The sequence below is a fragment of the Mobula hypostoma genome, chromosome 15 (genome assembly GCF_963921235.1).
Source record: "Mobula hypostoma chromosome 15, sMobHyp1.1, whole genome shotgun sequence".
NCBI lineage: Eukaryota > Metazoa > Chordata > Chondrichthyes > Myliobatiformes > Myliobatidae > Mobula > Mobula hypostoma.
The window spans coordinates 65,304,850-65,322,040 of record NC_086111.1 but is presented as its reverse complement, the minus strand read 5'-3'; the positions used below and the strand labels follow the sequence as shown (position 1 = coordinate 65,322,040).

At 44.9% G+C, this 17,191-nt stretch overlaps 1 protein-coding gene across 9 annotated transcripts in view; it reads right to left on the bottom strand.

Moving 5' to 3' along the window:
• The window catches only part of sema3b (sema domain, immunoglobulin domain (Ig), short basic domain, secreted, (semaphorin) 3B), a 439,432-nt gene that overhangs the window by 14,871 nt on the left and 407,370 nt on the right, over positions 1 to 17,191 (bottom strand). For all 9 annotated transcript variants that reach the window (XM_063068199.1, XM_063068203.1, XM_063068195.1 and 6 more), the window contains exons 13-17: positions 16,828 to 16,919; positions 15,648 to 15,689; positions 8,953 to 9,110; positions 5,246 to 5,301; positions 2,218 to 2,357 (exon numbers count right to left, since the gene is read on the bottom strand). In XM_063068199.1, the coding sequence (XP_062924269.1) occupies positions 2,218 to 2,357; positions 5,246 to 5,301; positions 8,953 to 9,110; positions 15,648 to 15,689; positions 16,828 to 16,919 (488 nt within the window). The remainder of the gene's footprint in view (positions 1 to 2,217; positions 2,358 to 5,245; positions 5,302 to 8,952; positions 9,111 to 15,647; positions 15,690 to 16,827; positions 16,920 to 17,191) is intronic.

Sequence of the window (17,191 nt, the reverse complement as noted above, 5' to 3'; positions counted from 1 at the left end):
CTGAAGAGGGCTGCCCCGTTTTTCTTCAAACAGTACCAAGTCTCAGGCAGTGGAACTCTGGAACACAGTGCCCAAGGGTGAAAGCTGCTGAGAAGGCTATGGAGGAAGATATCCTCACAATTTTTAAGAAACCTCTGGGTGAGAACTTGAAACACCAATGTATAGTAGGCTAAGGACCAAGTGATGGTCTTTAGGCTCAGTATAGATAGGTACTTGACGCTTGGCAATGAAAATAATGGCATGATGTGCCTTTTTCTGTGAAGAAACAAGGACATAATGTTGAGGCTTTATAAAGCACTGGTGAGGCCTCACTCGGAGTACTGCAAGCTACTCACTGGAATTCAGAAGAATGAGGGGTGACCTCATTGAAACCTATCAAATATTGTAAAGCCTCGATAGAGTGGATGTGGAGAGGATGTTTCCTATGGTGAGGGTGTCTAAGACTAGAGGACACAGCCTCAGAATAGAGGGGCGCCCTTTTAGAATGGAGATGAGGAGGAATTTCTTTAACCAGAGTCTGTGCAATTCATTACCACACATGGCTGTGGAGGCCATGTCATTGGGTATATTTAAGGCAGAGGTTGATAGGTTCTTGATTAGTCAGGGCATGAAGGAATACGGAGTTGGGAGGCGGGTGTAGGATGCAGGATACTGGGGCTGAGAGGGAAAACTGATCAGCCATGATGAAATGGCTCCTATATCTATGGTCAAACTCCAGGAGTTCGGTCGAAGGAGCAAAAGGGAACGTTAAAGTTGGGAGGCTTAGGTAAAGGGGGAGGAAGGAGCATTAGGCAGAAATGTAGAGAGATTAGACACACACACTAAATGCTGGAGGAACTCAGATAGAGTTAGAGGACTATCTGTGGGTGGGAGGGAGGAAAGAAGTTTCTTTTGCTGTTGTTGTTTGGTTGCTTGTTGTGTTCTGTGTTGATCTGCTGAGCATTGTTGGCGTGTTATGTTGCAGCTGGACTGTGGTTGCCCCCAGTACATCCCTAGGTGTGTTAATTTTAATGTAAATGATGCATCTCACAGTAAGCTTTAACGTACATGTGATAAATAAATCTGAATCAGGTCATCATCATTAACATGTGCCGTGTCGTGTGACATGTGTGATCTTTTTCCTCAGAAGTTGTTTGCCATTGCTTTCTTCTGGACAGTGTCTACGAGACGGGTAACCCCAGCCATTATCAGCACTCTTCAGATATTGTCTGCCTGGCGTCATTGGTCACATAACCAGGATTTGTGATGTGCTCATATGACCACCCAACACCTGCTCCCATGGTAACATGTGACCCTGATCAGGGGGTGGGGGGGGGGGGCTAAGCAGGTGCTACACCTTGCCCTAAGGTGATCTGCAGGATTGCAGAGGGAAAGAGTGCATTATACCTCCCTTGGTAGAGATGTATCTCCACCCCACCAACAAATCGGGTCAGGCAGCATCTTTGAAGGGAAGTAAACATCTGACATTTCAGACTGGAAGGGAAGGGGATAGAAGCCAGAGTAAGATGGAGTGTGGGGGGAAGGAGTACAAGCTAGCAGATGATAAATGAGACCAAGGTAGGGAGAAGGTGGGTGGGAGAGGGAGGGGGAATGAAGTGAGAAGATGGGAGGGGATAGGTGGAAGAGGTGTATGGCTGAAGAAGAAGGAGGAATCTGATCAGACAGTGGACTATGGGTTAAAGGGAAGGAGGTGGGAACCAGAGGGAGGAGGTGAGCAGGTCTTGAGTGTGAGGAGGAAAAGAGAAGGAGTGAGAGAGTAACCCAAATGGGAGAAATAAGAATGGGGCAGGGAGCAGAGGGGAGATGTTACAGAAGAAATCAGTGCTGGTGCCATCAGATTGCAGACTGCCCAGATGGAATATAAGGCGTTGCTCCTCAATTGGCCTCATTGTAGCAGTAGTCAAAGCCAGGGACAGACATGTCAGTGTAGGAATGGGAGATGAGGCAATGGTGGAGAAGGGAAGGGAACGAGAGTGGAATGCCAGTCAACACACAGCACATGTCAATGGCCAGGAGAGATGAGCAGGTGTAAGGTGTAATTGATTGAGGCTTAAGGAGTGAAAGGGAAATGAGGGACTCTGGTTCTGTTCATTAAACAGTGGGAACTTTTTGATGCTCGAGAGGGTGCAGAAAAGTAAAGGTATGAAGTTCGAAATCCAGTAAAGCTGGATTTCCCCAATCGCTATTCTCAGTGAAAATCCATGGAATTCTGCCTACCTCATCTTTGGGACCACCGGGCCGCTTCTGGAAGGTCCAGGTGACCTGGGCCTGCAGGGATTTGGGGACACACTCCAAGAACGAGCTGCTGCCTTCCACTCCGTACAACTTCTTCTCTATTACCCTGTGTCGATGGCGATCTGTGGAAGAAATTGTCGAGTGTTACCACGCTGCAATCAAACAGCATCATAGAATTTGTGGCTGTGGGCATAGGATAAATAGAATTTGTGAAAAACTATACACAAACTAAGATTGACATTCAACCAAATTGTCCAAATAAATAAAATACATATAAATACTGAGAACATAAGTTTTCGAGGTTTGAAAGGAGTCTGTAGGTTGTGGAATCAGTTCAGTGTTAAGGTGAGTGAAGTTTTCCACACTGATTCAGAAGAACTGATGGTTGTAAGGCAATAATTGTTCTTGAATCAGGTGGTGTGGGACCCAAGGCTCCTGTGCCTCCTGTCCTATGGCAGTAGTGAGAAGAGAGCATGGCCTGGATGGTGGGGTCCTTGATGATGGATGCTTCTTTCTTGTGGTGATACTCCTTGTAAATGTGCTCAGTGGAGGGAAGGGCTTTGCCTGTGATGGACTGTATGGATGGATGAATAGAGCATGAATGGTCTTTGACCTGGAACATTAACTCTGCTTCTCTAGTACAGACGCTGACTGAAACCTCTTGTACAGGAGCCTTCCAGTATTTCTGTTTTTATTTGGGACCTCAGGGCTTTGATTTTTCATTTTCAGATCCAGCACTGCAGGTGACACACCTTATTTGACAGTAAGGTAGTACGGAGGGAGCACACGGGGTGACCTCAGTGCCGTAGTGAGGGAGTGTGTGGGCCGACATCAGGACTTCCCAATTCACAAGGGACACTTTTATTCTGTCTTCATCTTAAACACAAGAACAAATGAATGCAGAGTTAACATATTCTGTCACTTTCCTTTAGAACATAGAGCATGGGTTCCCAACCTGGGGTCCATGAACCCTTGTTTAATGGTATTGGTCCATGGCATGAAAAGGTTGTGAACCCCTGAACTACAGCATAATACAGGCCCTTTAGCCCACAATGTTTTCATGCCATGGACCCAGAGGTGAAAGTTGTTGCTTTGGGGCAGCAGGGCAGTGAAAGGACATAAAATTACTATGACCTCCAAAATAAATCAAAAGCAACTTTCTTAAGTGGCCTCGCTCAGTGAAAGTACAGCCTTTATTTTTAACAGACAGTGGCGTCTGGTTCCTGTGTGGAGTTTATATGAAAACAGAACTTATTCGATACTGGATCTTAATAATAGTTATGGGAGCTTGCTCATATGTGTGAGGTATCTATAGGTTGGAATTTCACAACCCAGGGACAACATGTAATCCCATTTACCAGTAACATATGTCGTCCAGTATGTTGAGGTTGTTACTGTATATGTGACAAATAAAGCTAACCTTCTGGTTTACGAGGCACTGGTGGAGCACAGCGATGACTTGCTGGTAGCAAGCAAAACAGACAAAAGTATAATTTACCGTATTAATCACACTTTCTCTCCAACACAATCACTGTAATCAATAGCCTGCAACTTCCCTTTTGGAGTCGAGCTTTTGAACCGCCTGTACGACCTGGCATTTGCAGTGTGAAGTCTTAATGGTTGCAGTGTGGTGTGTACGGGCCAAAGAGAGGTGGTAGGGTTCGGACCTGTGAGCAGAGGTGAGGCAGCGGGGCCCAGGCCCAGGCCTAGGCCTGAGAGCGAGGAAAGGCGCAAGGGTTGACCGATTTGAGCAGCAGGCCGAACTGGAATGGTTAGGTATGGGGTGAATCAAGACAGCAGGGCACGGGCCTGAGAACATATCAAAGTGGTGGGGCCTGGTTCCAAGAGCAAGGAACGACCAGAGGTTTGGCCGATTTAACTATAGGGCCAGATTGAAAAGGTCAGGGTGTCGGCACCAGAGGTGAGGGACAGGCCAGTGTTCAGCTTGTTGCTGCATGAGGTTTCCCACTCAGGTTGAATAAAGTAGTTATTATTATTATTACTTATCTCTGCGCAGACCTAAGGCTGCGACCTGCAACTAACGGGCTCCTGAATCGGCTGCAGTGATGACTGGCTTGGTGACTGTGGGCTCACTTTTGTGAACTTCAGTTCTGAGTCTTTTTTGCTTACTTTTATTGTTTGCACAATATGTTCTTTTCGGCACATTGGGTGTTTGACGTTTTTTTTTAATGAGTTTATTGGGTTTCTTTGTTTTGTGGCTGCCTGTGAGAAGACGAATCTCAAAGTTGTATATAGTATACACTTTGATAATAAGTGTACTTTGAACTTTAGAATCTTTATCTTTATCACACTTGGAGTACTGTGTCCAGTTCTGGTCACCTCACTATAGGAAGGATGTGGAAGCATTGGAAAGGGTACAGAGGGGATTTACCAAGATTCTGCCTGGTTTAGAGAGTATGCATTATGATCAGAGATTAAGGGAGCTAGGGCTTTAATCTTTGGAGAGAAGGAGGATGAGAGGAGACATGATAGAGGTGTACAAGATATTGAGAGGAATAGATAGAGTGGATAGCCAGTGCCTCTTCCCCAGGGCACCACTGCTCAATACAAGGGGACATGGCTTTAAGGTAAGGGGTGGGAAGTTCAAGGGGGATATTAGAGGAAGGTTTTTTACTCAGAGAGTGGTTGGTGCGTGGAATGCACTGCCTGAGTCAGTGGTGGAGGCAGATACACTAGTGAAGTTTAAGAGACTACTAGACAGGTATATGGAGGAATTTAAGGTGGGGGCTTATATGGGAGGCAGGGTTTGAGGGTAGGCACAACATTGTGGGCTGAAGGGCCTGTACTGTGCTGTACTATTCTATGTTCTATCATTGTTAAATTTGGTTATGGAGTGAAAACATTCGAACTCACACAGAAGGGTATAGCTAACTGCCCCACAGTAGACAAGCAGGTCAGGTTTGTTCCCAGGTGATAAAGGCATAATCCCCACATAATGGATATCCTGAATTCCAGTCAGGAACAAGACAGAACACATTTCTCATCGTACCTCCAGAACACAAAGTGTTGGGATCTCCGTTCCTCACATCTTGCCGCCGGAACCTCCTAGGAAGAGACACAAACATAAGGTGAGCCTGTCCTGTAGAAACGTCTCGGATAATTATGTTAGGTACATCCTTCAATGAGATGAATGGTCCCAAGGCCAGTAGAGCAGACAGTATTCCCATAGAAAGTTTCTACAAACAGTAGGGGAGCCTTTACTCTGGATTTTGAGGACCTCTGTCCTTTCAAACTGCCATAGGGCTCAACATATCTACCTCTCCCACACAAAGTCTTGGTTTACTGTTGTATCCAATGACAGAGCTCATTCCCTGGAGCGTAGGAGAATGAGGGGAAATTTGATAAAGGTGCACAACATTATGAGGGGTATAAACGCAGGCAGGCTTTTTCCACTCAGGGTAGGTGAGACTAGAACTAGAGGTCATAGGTGAAGGATGAAAGGAGAAATATTTAAAGGGAAACTGAGGAGGGAACTTCTTCACTCAGAGGGTGGTGAGAGTGTGGAATGAGCTGCTAGTAGGGGTGGTGGTAATGGGTTCAATTTCAACATTTAAGAAAATTTGAGGAAGTACACAGATGGGGGGGGGGGGGAAATGGAGGGCTATGCTCCAAGTGCAGGTCGATGGGACCAGGCAGAGTAATAGTTCAGCATGGACTAGATGGGCTGAAGGGCCTGTTTCAGTGCTGAGATCCCAGCAACTGTGTGCAACACCGGTATATGTAATCAGCTTTAAAGATTTATGAACTGTAACAAGGGACATGAAAGCCTGTTTACGCCAGCTTCCTGGCCTCTTCCTCCCTTCACTCCCGTCATAAATCTGGATCTGGTTCCTTGCACGTGAGCTGGTCACTGACTTGAGGAAGCGCACGTGCTCCTGTTCACATCAACAATGCGGAGGTCAAGGGGTTGGTAAGGCATAGATGGGGTATATAGTTAACATCTTTTTCTCATCGGTGCAGAAATGCCAAGTGTGAGTGGACATGCAGTTAAGTTGTTGGGGGGCGGGTAGTGGGAGGAAAGACAGTTAAGCATAAGAGAAATGTGGGGCCATGTTTATTTTACATATAGAGTGGAAGGGGCTTGGAATGGGCTACTGAGAGAGTGGTAGTGGAAACAGACACAAGAGGCTGTTAGACAGACACGATTATGAAGGGATGTGGATCGTGTACAGGCAGAAGGGGTTTAGTTTTGTTCAGTGTCATGTGAGCGGTAAGGTCTCTTCCCCTGCTGTCCTATTCCATGTTCACCTTCCACCTTCAACAAGCTGACGTCATATTGAATTCTACAGCCTTGGGTACACTGATTTCTCTGCATCAGTTGCCTATCGGTGATATTGGCTGAGCTTGTTCGTTTTCCCCTCAGCCCCTCTCCTTTTCCCTTTTAGTTTTCTGTTTGAGAGAGGGGTACTAGCCCAGACTGCCCTGCTGAGCATGTCTCCCTGCTCCACGTCACTCAGCTTTAGCCCACTTGGCTCCATCGCCCCTCCTGGGTCCAGCTATCACCTACCAGCCCGTCTCACCACTCCCCCAGCCCCTGCCCTCCTTATTCCGGCTATCATTCTTCTCCACTCAGGGTCTCGACTTGAAACCTTGACAGTTCTCCCCCTGGCCCCCACACACACAGACGCTGCTCAATCTGCTGAGCTCCCCAACTCCAGATTTCAGCAAGCTCTTGTGACACTAAACATTTCCTGCATTATCTTACCATCGTTCTCACTCTCTGACTGCTCCCACTGACCAGATAACCCTGACCTCATGGTCAGCCCATGGTTCCTTAAAGTTTTTATAACCGGGCGTGGTGGTCGGGGACAAGCTCTCACTACCTATTAAATGCTCCCAATGGTGTGTGTCTCAAATAGCCTCTGACAACCAAGTCCAGCTCCTGGCCTTCACGTGTGGCTTAGCTACTAAGTCTAGCGGAACTGTTTCTACTGACAGGAGAAGGGGAACCGGAGGGTTACTGGCATCTTAAAACCAGTTGCTTTGGGCAGCTGGGGCTTGTCAGCCGGGGTTGAGAAGGAAACTTCTGATAAATCTCCACTGCTTTGCGCCTATACCCACTGATGGGGAAGGCCTGGGCAGTGAACTATGAGGAAAAATCTGGAGCTGGAGTCCCTAAGGCAGTCCTACATTGACTTAACGTGGACCGCGATGCTGCTGGTGCCAAACTGTATCAGTCTCTGCCATTCCTCTGGATTCGTCAGATGCGTTGGGTGGGGCGGTGGGAGAAAGCTGTTGCATAGGCAACAGCTTGTTCTCCATATTTTACTGCCCTGGCTCCCGTAACACATCGACAGCTAGGACACAACATCCGTGGTCGAGAGTCTGCTCATTAAATTTGCCGATGACACTACAGTGATTGGCCTTATCTCAAACAATAACGAGGTGGCCTACAGGGAAGAAATTATCTCTCTGACACAGTGGTGTCAAGAGAACAATGTTGCAAAAACAAAGGAGCTCATTGTGGATTACAGGAGGAATGGAGATGGGCTAACCCCTATTGACATCAGTGGATCTGAGGTTGAGAGGGTAAACAGCTTCAAGTTCCTCAGCATCCACATCACCGAGGACCTCGTGGTCTGTACACACTAGCTGTGTGGTGAAAAAAGCACAACAGCACCTTTTTCACCTCAGATGGTTGAGAAAGTTTGGTATGGACCCCCAAATCCTAAGAATTTTCTACAGGGGCACAATTGAGAGCATCCTGACTGGCTGCATCACTGCCTGGTATGGGAACTGTACCTCCCTCAATCGCAGGACTCTGCAGAGAGTGGTGCGGACAGCCCATCGCATCTGTAGGTGTGAACTTCCCATGATTCAGGACATTTACGGGGACAGGTGTGTAAAAAGGGCCCGTAGGATCATTGGGGACCCAAGTCATCCCAACCACAATCTGTTCCAGCTGCTACCATCTGGGAAATGGTACCGCAGCATAAAAGCCAGGACCAACAGGCTCCGGGACAGCTTCTTCCACCAGGCCGTCAGACTGATGAACTCACGCTGACTTGAGCGTACTCTATAGTACATTGACTGTTCTATCTATTATAAATTACAATGATTACACATTGCACATTCAGATGGAGACATAACATAAAGATTTTTGTTCCTCGTGTATGTGAAGGACTTAAGAAATAAAGTCAATTCAATTCAATTCATGGTTATCCCAGTTTTACCCTGTCAGATACACCCCTCATCCCCAACATCCCTACAGCTTAACCCTTCCTTTTTTGAAAAAGGGTCTTTGATCCGAAAGGTTCCCTCTGAAAAACCGGGGTGGCATGGTAGTGTGACGGTTAGCAAAACACTCAAGTCCCGCCACTGTCTGTATACTCTCCCCGTGTCCGCGTGGGCTTCCTCTGGGTGCTCCAGTTTCCTCCCACGTTCCAAAAGGCATTCACTTACTAAGTGATGGGCATGTTATGTTGGCACCGGAAACACGGCAACTCTAGCAAGCTGTCTTCCAGCACATGCTCAGACTGTGTTGGTCATTGTCACAAATAACACATTTCACTGTATGTTCCTATGTATATGTGACATATTAAATTAACCTTTAAAAAAATTTCCCCCCTCCACCACCAGCCCAACACCTTAACCCTTCCCTGCCTGGACAAAGGGCCCTTGACACCTTTTCTCTGCTCACAGATGCAGCGCCACCTACTGGGTATTCCCAGTGGTTACTGATCGTACTTTGGTTACCTCTTTGTGTTTGACAGGTATCTGGTGCAGGTGTTTCCGTCCCAGGCGCAGTAGGGGTCACGGGCCAGACAGCACTCAGCACATGCCCTTCCATAGATGCTGCAGCGTTGCAGGGGCAGCTGGGAGATCGCTGAATCGGAGCCAATGTACAGCTGTTGCTGTTTAAAGCCAAAACAACAAAGAGAGACATCTGTAAAGATTAGCGACGGGGGTTACAACTACCCACAGTTCAGATCCTCTCATAACATTCTCATGGAAAAAAAACACCAGTGGATCAAACTATCACTGCAGCACTTTCAAAGGACCATCAGCTGCTGTTGACTTTCATTTATCCTGTACAATTATTCCAATCCTGGGAAATCTCAGATTTTATGTAGACAGCATGCAAGAATTCCAAGGGTGCCCACTTCTTTGAGCAACGCACACAAAATGCTGGAGGAACTCAGTAAATCTATGGGGAGGGGAATAAACAGTCAAAGTTTTGGGCCAAAATCTTGGCTCCAAAGTCTTGTGCCTTGCATTGAGATGAATGGATGGTGCAGAAGAGCAGTGTGCATGAGAGAAGGAAAAGAAGGTAGTGCGAAGGTTCAGTCTGTAATTTCCAAGTACCTGTAGTTTCAGGGATAGAGGCTGAGAACTGGAAAGTTCACATGTTACAAAAATGGAAGTTTTATCTGGTAACTAGGAACCAGTGGTGGGAAAAGCTTCCGAAACGGAAAGCAAGCAGAGAATTAGTAGTATCATAAACATGAGAAAATCTGCAGAAGCTGATAATCCAAAGCAACACACACACACACACACACACACACACACACACGATACTGGAGGAATGCAACAGGTCAGGCAGAATCTATGGAAAAGAGTAAACCAGTTGATGTTTCAGGCTGAGACCCATTCTGAAATTAGTAGTCACCTGGGCAAGTTCTGATTGATTAGACAAAGTCAGAGGGAATTTGTTGAAGACAAACTGCATCTAGCTAACTTGGTCTGTTGACTTAACACCAATGCCTTTGAACAGAAAATCCTACAAAAGGTATTAGTTTTAGCCAAGTATATTACGGATAAAGCCCTCTCAACCATTGAGCACATCTACATGAAATACTGTCGTCGGAAAGCAGCATCCATCATCAGAGATCTTCACCACCCAGGTCATGCTCTCTTCTCACTGCTGCTGTCAGGTAGAAGGTACAAGAACCTCAAGACTCTCACCACCAGGTTCAAGAACAGTTACTATCCTTCAGCCATCAGGCTCCTGAATAGATGGGGATAACTATACTCACCTGCCCCATCATTGAAATGTTCCTACAATCAATTATCTCATTTTAAGGACACTTTATCTTATTTCATGTTCTCGTGATTTATTTATTTACATTTGCATTTGCATGTTGTCTTCTGCATTCTGGTTGACCTCACATTAATCCTGTTTACAGTTACTATTCTATAGGTTTTCTGAGTATGCCCGCAGGAAAAAGAATCACAGAGTTGTATATGGTGACAGATACGTACTTTGATAATAAAATTTACTTTGAACCTTGAAGAAAAGTGCAGATGTTGCATGTGTGGGTAGTTGAGAAGATATTGTATAACAGGCCTATCTTCAGGACGGAAACATGGAGATCGGCACGGACTAGAAGGGCTGAGATGGCCTGTTTCTGTGCTGTAATTGTTATATGGTTATATGGTTATATAGTTAATAAAAGGAACTGGTAGCAACAATGAAAAAAACGTCCAAGCAAAAGGGAACAGAGCAGAGTTGTAGAAGGTTGGTTTTTGGTTAGGTGGGAAGTGTACAACAGAGTTCCCTGGATCCACACTGGGACAATTGCTTTATTTTAAAATATGTTTATTTAGACTGAGATGCACAGAATATTATTTCCAAATTGGTGACTCAAAACTTAGTGGGCTGTGGCAGGATGCATTGGGTGTCCTTGGCAGAGGGCACGAGGGAAGACTGGCAGCAAACAGGCAGTACTGTACAAAAGTCTTAGGCACATAAAAATATATAGCAAGGGTGCCTAAGACTTTTTCACAGTACTGTTGTAATTTTATGTACTGCACTGCACTGCTACCTCAAAAAAAAACAAATTTCATGACATGTGAATGATGATAAACCTGATTCTGATATGGGTCTCTATTGTGGACTGACAGTGGCAAGGGGGCAGGGAGAGGGGAGTCATGGTTGGGAAAGGGGGAAGGGAGAGGCGAGGGAGAGACATTCTGTAATGAACAATAAACCAATTGTTTGGAATCAAATGTACTTGCCTGGTGTCTCAGGGCTGGGTCTGTCTGCACCTGTGCCATCTCCCTCCCCTGGCACTCCTTCTCTGCCACCTGCCCCACACCCCTCCCGTGGCACTCCACTCTCACCATTCACAACATCCTTTGCTCTCGCCAGATTTACAAACTCGCTCTTTGCTCCACACCGACAAATACTGTACTGTGGAACAATTTTAGGTGCCCTAGATATATATATATATGTGTCTAAGATATTTGCATAATACTGTATCTTAAAACTTAAGGAGTTCTCATCACTGATCCCTCACCGCTCACCCACTGAGAGGTTGGCCACCTGGCCGGGCTCATTACCCAGAGAGAGAGTAAGTTAAGAGAAAATGTTTTATTGGTGGAGAGGCCAAGATCAGGATAAACAAAAGTGAATGGTAGAAGAACCAAGAGTGACAGACGGGAGAGCATTGTGGCTCAGTGAGTGTTAAGGTCTGGAATGCCTTACTGGGGTAACAGAGGAGGCAGGTCCAATTGCAGAGCCCAAAAGGAAGCTCAGTAAGTCCAGATATCTGGAAGGGAAGAATTTACAAGTATGGGGAAGGGAGCTGAAGAGTGGAAACCGGATGTATTGCTCTTACATCAAGCAGGAAGGGACATAAAGACGCAACGGTGAGCCAGGACCAATAGTGACACAGCAACAATAAAAGCCCTAAACACAAGAGATTCCGCAGGTGCTGGGACTGCCGGGTAATGCACATTAAATGCTGGGGGAGCTCAGCAGGTCAGGCAGCATCTATGAAAAGAAATACAGAGTCAACAAGGTCTCGGCCTGGAACAGCAGTTCTTTATTACTTTGCATTGATGCTGCTTGACCTGCTGAGTTGCTCCAGCAATCTGGGTGTGTTACTCTGGATTTCCACAGCTGCCGAATCTTGTATTTATAATAGATCACAATCAAGTTCACCATCAGTGACATATGTCACAAGATTTGTTGTATTGGGGTAGCAACATTGTGCAAGATAGCCCTTCATAAGTCCTGATGAAGGTCCCTTTGCATATCTGTTGCCTGACTTGCTGAGTTCCTCCAGCATTTTGTATGCATTACCAACAGTAACACATAACACCAGGGTGGCGGGGTGGAGGTGCGTCTCTACCAAAGGTGCTCCTTTCCTCCACTAACCTGCAGGTCACCCTTGGGCAAGGTGTAGCATCTGCTTAGCCTCCCCCAATCAGGGTCACGTGAACACATAGGAGCAAGTGGTGGACGGTCGTATGAGAAAACCTGGTTATGCAACCACTGACATTAGGCATGACAGGAGTATTGATAATGGCTGGGGTAACCCAGCTTTTAAAGAAGACGCTGACCAGAAGAAGGTAATGGCAAAGCGCTTCTGTAGAAAAATCTCCCAAGTACAATCACGGTCAAAAGACCATGATCACGCACGTCATACAACATGGCACAAAACAAGTGAACAAAGCACCAATAAAAAGCCAGTAAGCACACAGCTCCAAAGGACAGAAAGTTTCAAACACTGCCATTTTCAAAGTATTCAGAACTTCAACAAAGGTTAGAGTCACAGAATTAACAATGCATAAACAGCAAGGGAAAACCCATCCCCCACTTGTCCACCTGCAGTCCAACCAACAGGACTTCCAAGCATTCGGTCCTAATCTTCTTGTAGTGTGGGCTTGCATTCCATTTACTGTTTAAGTTCTGGTTTGTTCCTGTAAAAATCCCCCGCAATTACGGAACATAACAAGAAGCTGCTTACAAACTGATTAGACAAATTAACGAGCAAAACCTCAGGCAATTTGTCTTCAGTTTTCACAGCTGCACATTAATAGTTGGGCTTAGAGTGCCCAACAGATGGGACCACACGATTAATGACCAAATCACTGTCTTCACTTTCAATATTATAGATATAAATTTTACACATTGATAGAATTTCCATGGTTCATGCCACTTTATTTTTTCAACATACAGCATGTTGAATTTTCTTTTTAAGTACTGCATTCACAGTTTTACCACACTAAACTGTCACAATGCAATCTGGAGCTAGTAATTAAAAGATCACTTTGAAAAACACTCGCCAGTTGCTACAGATAAACTGTGTAGAGCATTCTAACTGGCTGCATCACCGAGTGGCACTGGGGAGGGCACAGGGTTGAAATATGCTGGAGAAAGTTGTAAGATCAGTCAGCTCCATCATGAGCACGAGACTCCATAGTATCTAGGAGAGATGTCTCAAAAAGGCATTCATCATTAAGGACCTCCACCACCCAGGACATTCCCTCTTCTCATTGCTACCATCAGGAGGGAGGTACAGAAGCCTGAAGGCACACACTCTGCGATTCAGGAACAACTTCTTCCCCTCTGCCATCTGATTTCTGAATGGACATTGAACCCATGAACACTACCTCACTATTTTTAAAAAATGTCCTCTTTTCTTCACTACTACTTAATTTAACCATTTATTATACACTGTACATATACTTACTGTAATTCATTTTTTTCTCTCTATTATGTATTGCATTGTACTGCTGCTGCAAGATTAACAAATTTCATGACACATGCTGATGATATTAACCCTGATTCTGGAAGTTCATTTACTTCCCCAATTCCTTGCCACCCCCTAAAGCCCTTTACAGTAACTTTATAAATCCTAAATCCATCAAAACCTGCTTCCAGGTTCTCCCATGTGTCTGGAAAAAGGAAGAGAAAAATCCTTGGAAATTCTCTTGGTGAAATATTTTGGACTGGTCCCAAAGTCCGCACTAACCAGTCAATCTCATCTCCTAGGACTCAGCCCTAAGCCATTCATGTGCTCATGTAAACATTGCTGTCATTGACTTGGCCTCAAACAGGAAGGTATTCTCAGGGTGAACACAACAGATTCTGGGAATCTAGAACAATACACACAAAATGCTGGAGAAACTCAGCAGGTCAGGCAGCATCTATAGAGGGGAATAAACAGTCGCCATTTTGGGCCAAGACCCCTCAGCAGGCTGCGAATGAAGGGAGAATAAGTCAGAATAAGGTGGAGGGTAAGTAAGTAACCAAATAAGGAAGGTGATAGATCGGTGAGGCCAGGTAAGTGGGAAGGTGGGTGGGTGGGGGAGGGGGAATGAAGCTAGAAGCTGGGAGGTGACAAGCGGAAGAGGTAAAGGGGTTAAGAAGAAGGAACCTGATAAGAGAGCAGAGTTGGCCATGGGAGAAAGGGAAGGAGGGCACCAGAGGGAGGTGATGGGCAGGTGAGGAGAGAAGAGGTAACAGAGGTTACAGAGTGGGAAAATATATGGATTGTAATAAATAGGACTGGAGAGGAAGGGGGAAGACACTAAAATAAAAAGGTGGGGGGAGGGGAAGAAGGATAAGTGGGTGAGAAAGGAAAGGGCTAGAGAGGAAGGAATCCTTCCTTTCTTTTCTTTTTAAATCTTTTTATTAATTTTCCAAAATTATAAACAGAATAACAATATTGATACAGAGAGATTGGAATAATCTTATTGTTGATAAGCATGTACAAAACAGATTTCAAATAATACAGGTATAATAGACTTCCAAACTCTTAATATAATTAATCATAGAGAAAAAAGAAATAAAAAGAAAAAAAAACAAAGAAACTCCCCCCCAAAAAAACAAAAAAAATGAAACTAAATACTAAACCCAAAAAAAAAGCAAACGGAATAAAACAAGGCTAGACCAATTCTTGAATCGTGCATGTTCAGTAATATCGTCAACTCCACTCCTCTATTCATATATTTTAAGTTAATAAGAGGGATTCGGAAAGGTCAAATTACATCATATGAAAATGTTGAATAAATGGTTTCCAAGTCTCTTCAAATTTAACCAAAGGATCAAAAATGTCACTTCTGATTTTTTTCTAAATTTAAGCATGATATAGTTTGGGAAAACCATTGAAATGTGGTAGGAGGATTGGTTTCCTTCCAGTTCAATAAAATGGATCTTCTGGCCATTAAAGTAGCAAATGCGATGCAATCAAGGAAGGAATCTGATAGGAGGAAGGGAAGAAGGAGGGGCACCAGAGGAAAGTGATAGGCAGGTGAAGAGAAGAGGTAAGAGGCCAGAGAGGGGAACAGAAGAAGAGAGAAGAGGGAGGGAAAGAAAATAACTGGAAGGAGAAATCAATGTTCATGTCATTAGTTTGGAGGCTAGCTAGACGGAATAGGAGGTGTTGCTCCTCTACCCCAAGTGGCCTCATCATGCCAAAAGAGGAGGCCATGGACCAACGTGACAGAATGGGAACGGGAAGTAGAATTAAACTGGGAGACCACCGGGACAGATCGCCTATCTTGTCAAACATCAGTCTCTGTGGTTCTCTGCCTTTTTCAAGCCAGGCAAAAAGGCTTCCCAGAACACGCACTGTAACCTCAGAGGATCAGAAATGTGATGGCAACCACTGAAAAATCCAAATCTGAAAATACAAAGTTTGGTAAGATCTTGTACTCACCCTTTTTGACGAGAGCTCCATATTAGTGATCGGCGCGGAGTCCTGAAATAAAGGAGACCAGTTCAATCAGTGGACGGGAAACAAATAAAACTGCAGATGCTGGAACCAGAAACAAAACAAAACAGAAAGGCTGGAAGAAGTCGGCCAGTCAAAGGCACCTCTGTGGGAAGAGAAACCAATTAACATTTCAGGTCAATGACCCTTTGCCAGTTCTAAGGCGAGGTCCCTGATCTGAAACGTTTAGTTAACAGATGCAGAGTTCTTCCAGAATCTTCCCTTTTCAGTTCAACTTCAGCCAGTCTCCTTCAGCAGTAACACAATGACCCTGTGAAACATTCTGAATGAGGTTCATTTTAGAGCTATGGCTTCAATGTTCCCTGTCCACTCTATTGGGCAGCATGGTAGCATAATGCTTTTGGAGTAAGATTTGGGTTTAATTCCCGCCGCTCTGTAAGGTCATTCCCCTTTGACCACGTGGGTTTCCTACCGATCCTCTGATTTCCTCCCACATTCCAAAGATACATGATTAGGGTTAGTGAAGTTGTGATAGGCTATGTTAGCACCGGAAGCATGGTGACACTTGCGAACCGCCCAGCGCAATCCTCGCAGATATGATTTGACACAAATGGTGCAGTTTGCTGTATGTTATGATGTACATGTGGCAAATAAAGCTAATCTTTTTTTAATCTTTATTGTGGATCAGGAGTCGGTCCATGCCAAAACCAATTATTTCTGAACTTCTTCCTAAAGTAAACCCCAACAGTTTGAACAATCCAGTTGTGTAGGAAGGTGGATAAAAATTCCAATTAGGTGTTGAGAAGTCAGATCATGTGTGCAAACCTTCTTTGGGTGCACAGACAGCCCTTATGTAAACATCAAGTATATCACTATTGGGAATTTAATAACAGCCCGTGTAGTGCTAAACTTTAAGGACAAAAGTGACATAATATGGCAGGACCTGCATAAAGTCTCATGCATATCAATGCTGTAAAGATTTTGCTTTGATAGTTGGTTAAGCAGCACCACGGTTAAGCGGACTGTCAAAACTGATAAATGATCTTAGTGTTTGTAAAGGTCAGAAATATTGCAAGTGATGGGCTGAATGGTCTCCTTGTGAATTCCATCATTCAATGATTCGATGGGGGAAGAAAAGTTCTGTTTCCATCCTTGTCCAACTCACCTTGAAGACTTGCAGTTCTTCGAGGACCAACTCTTCCATGTTCTGCCAGCTTTCCTTTGGCACAGAGATCACTTTCAACACCGTCCCGATGTCTGCAAGTTCAAAGGGAAAGAGAAGCTCTGACAGGTTCAATAGACTAGACACAGGGGCACTGTTTCCACAAGCTGAGGTACCTCCAACCAAGGGCTTAAAGCTACAGAATCATGGGTAGTCCATAAAGAATGGAAATAAACCTTTGGAATTCCCTTCCCTAGACTCCTCAAGTTCATTCATTCAGATAGAACGTAGAACATTCCTGTACAGTACAGGTCCTTCAGCCCACGATGTTGTGCCAACCTTTTAACCTACTCTAAGATCAATCTAA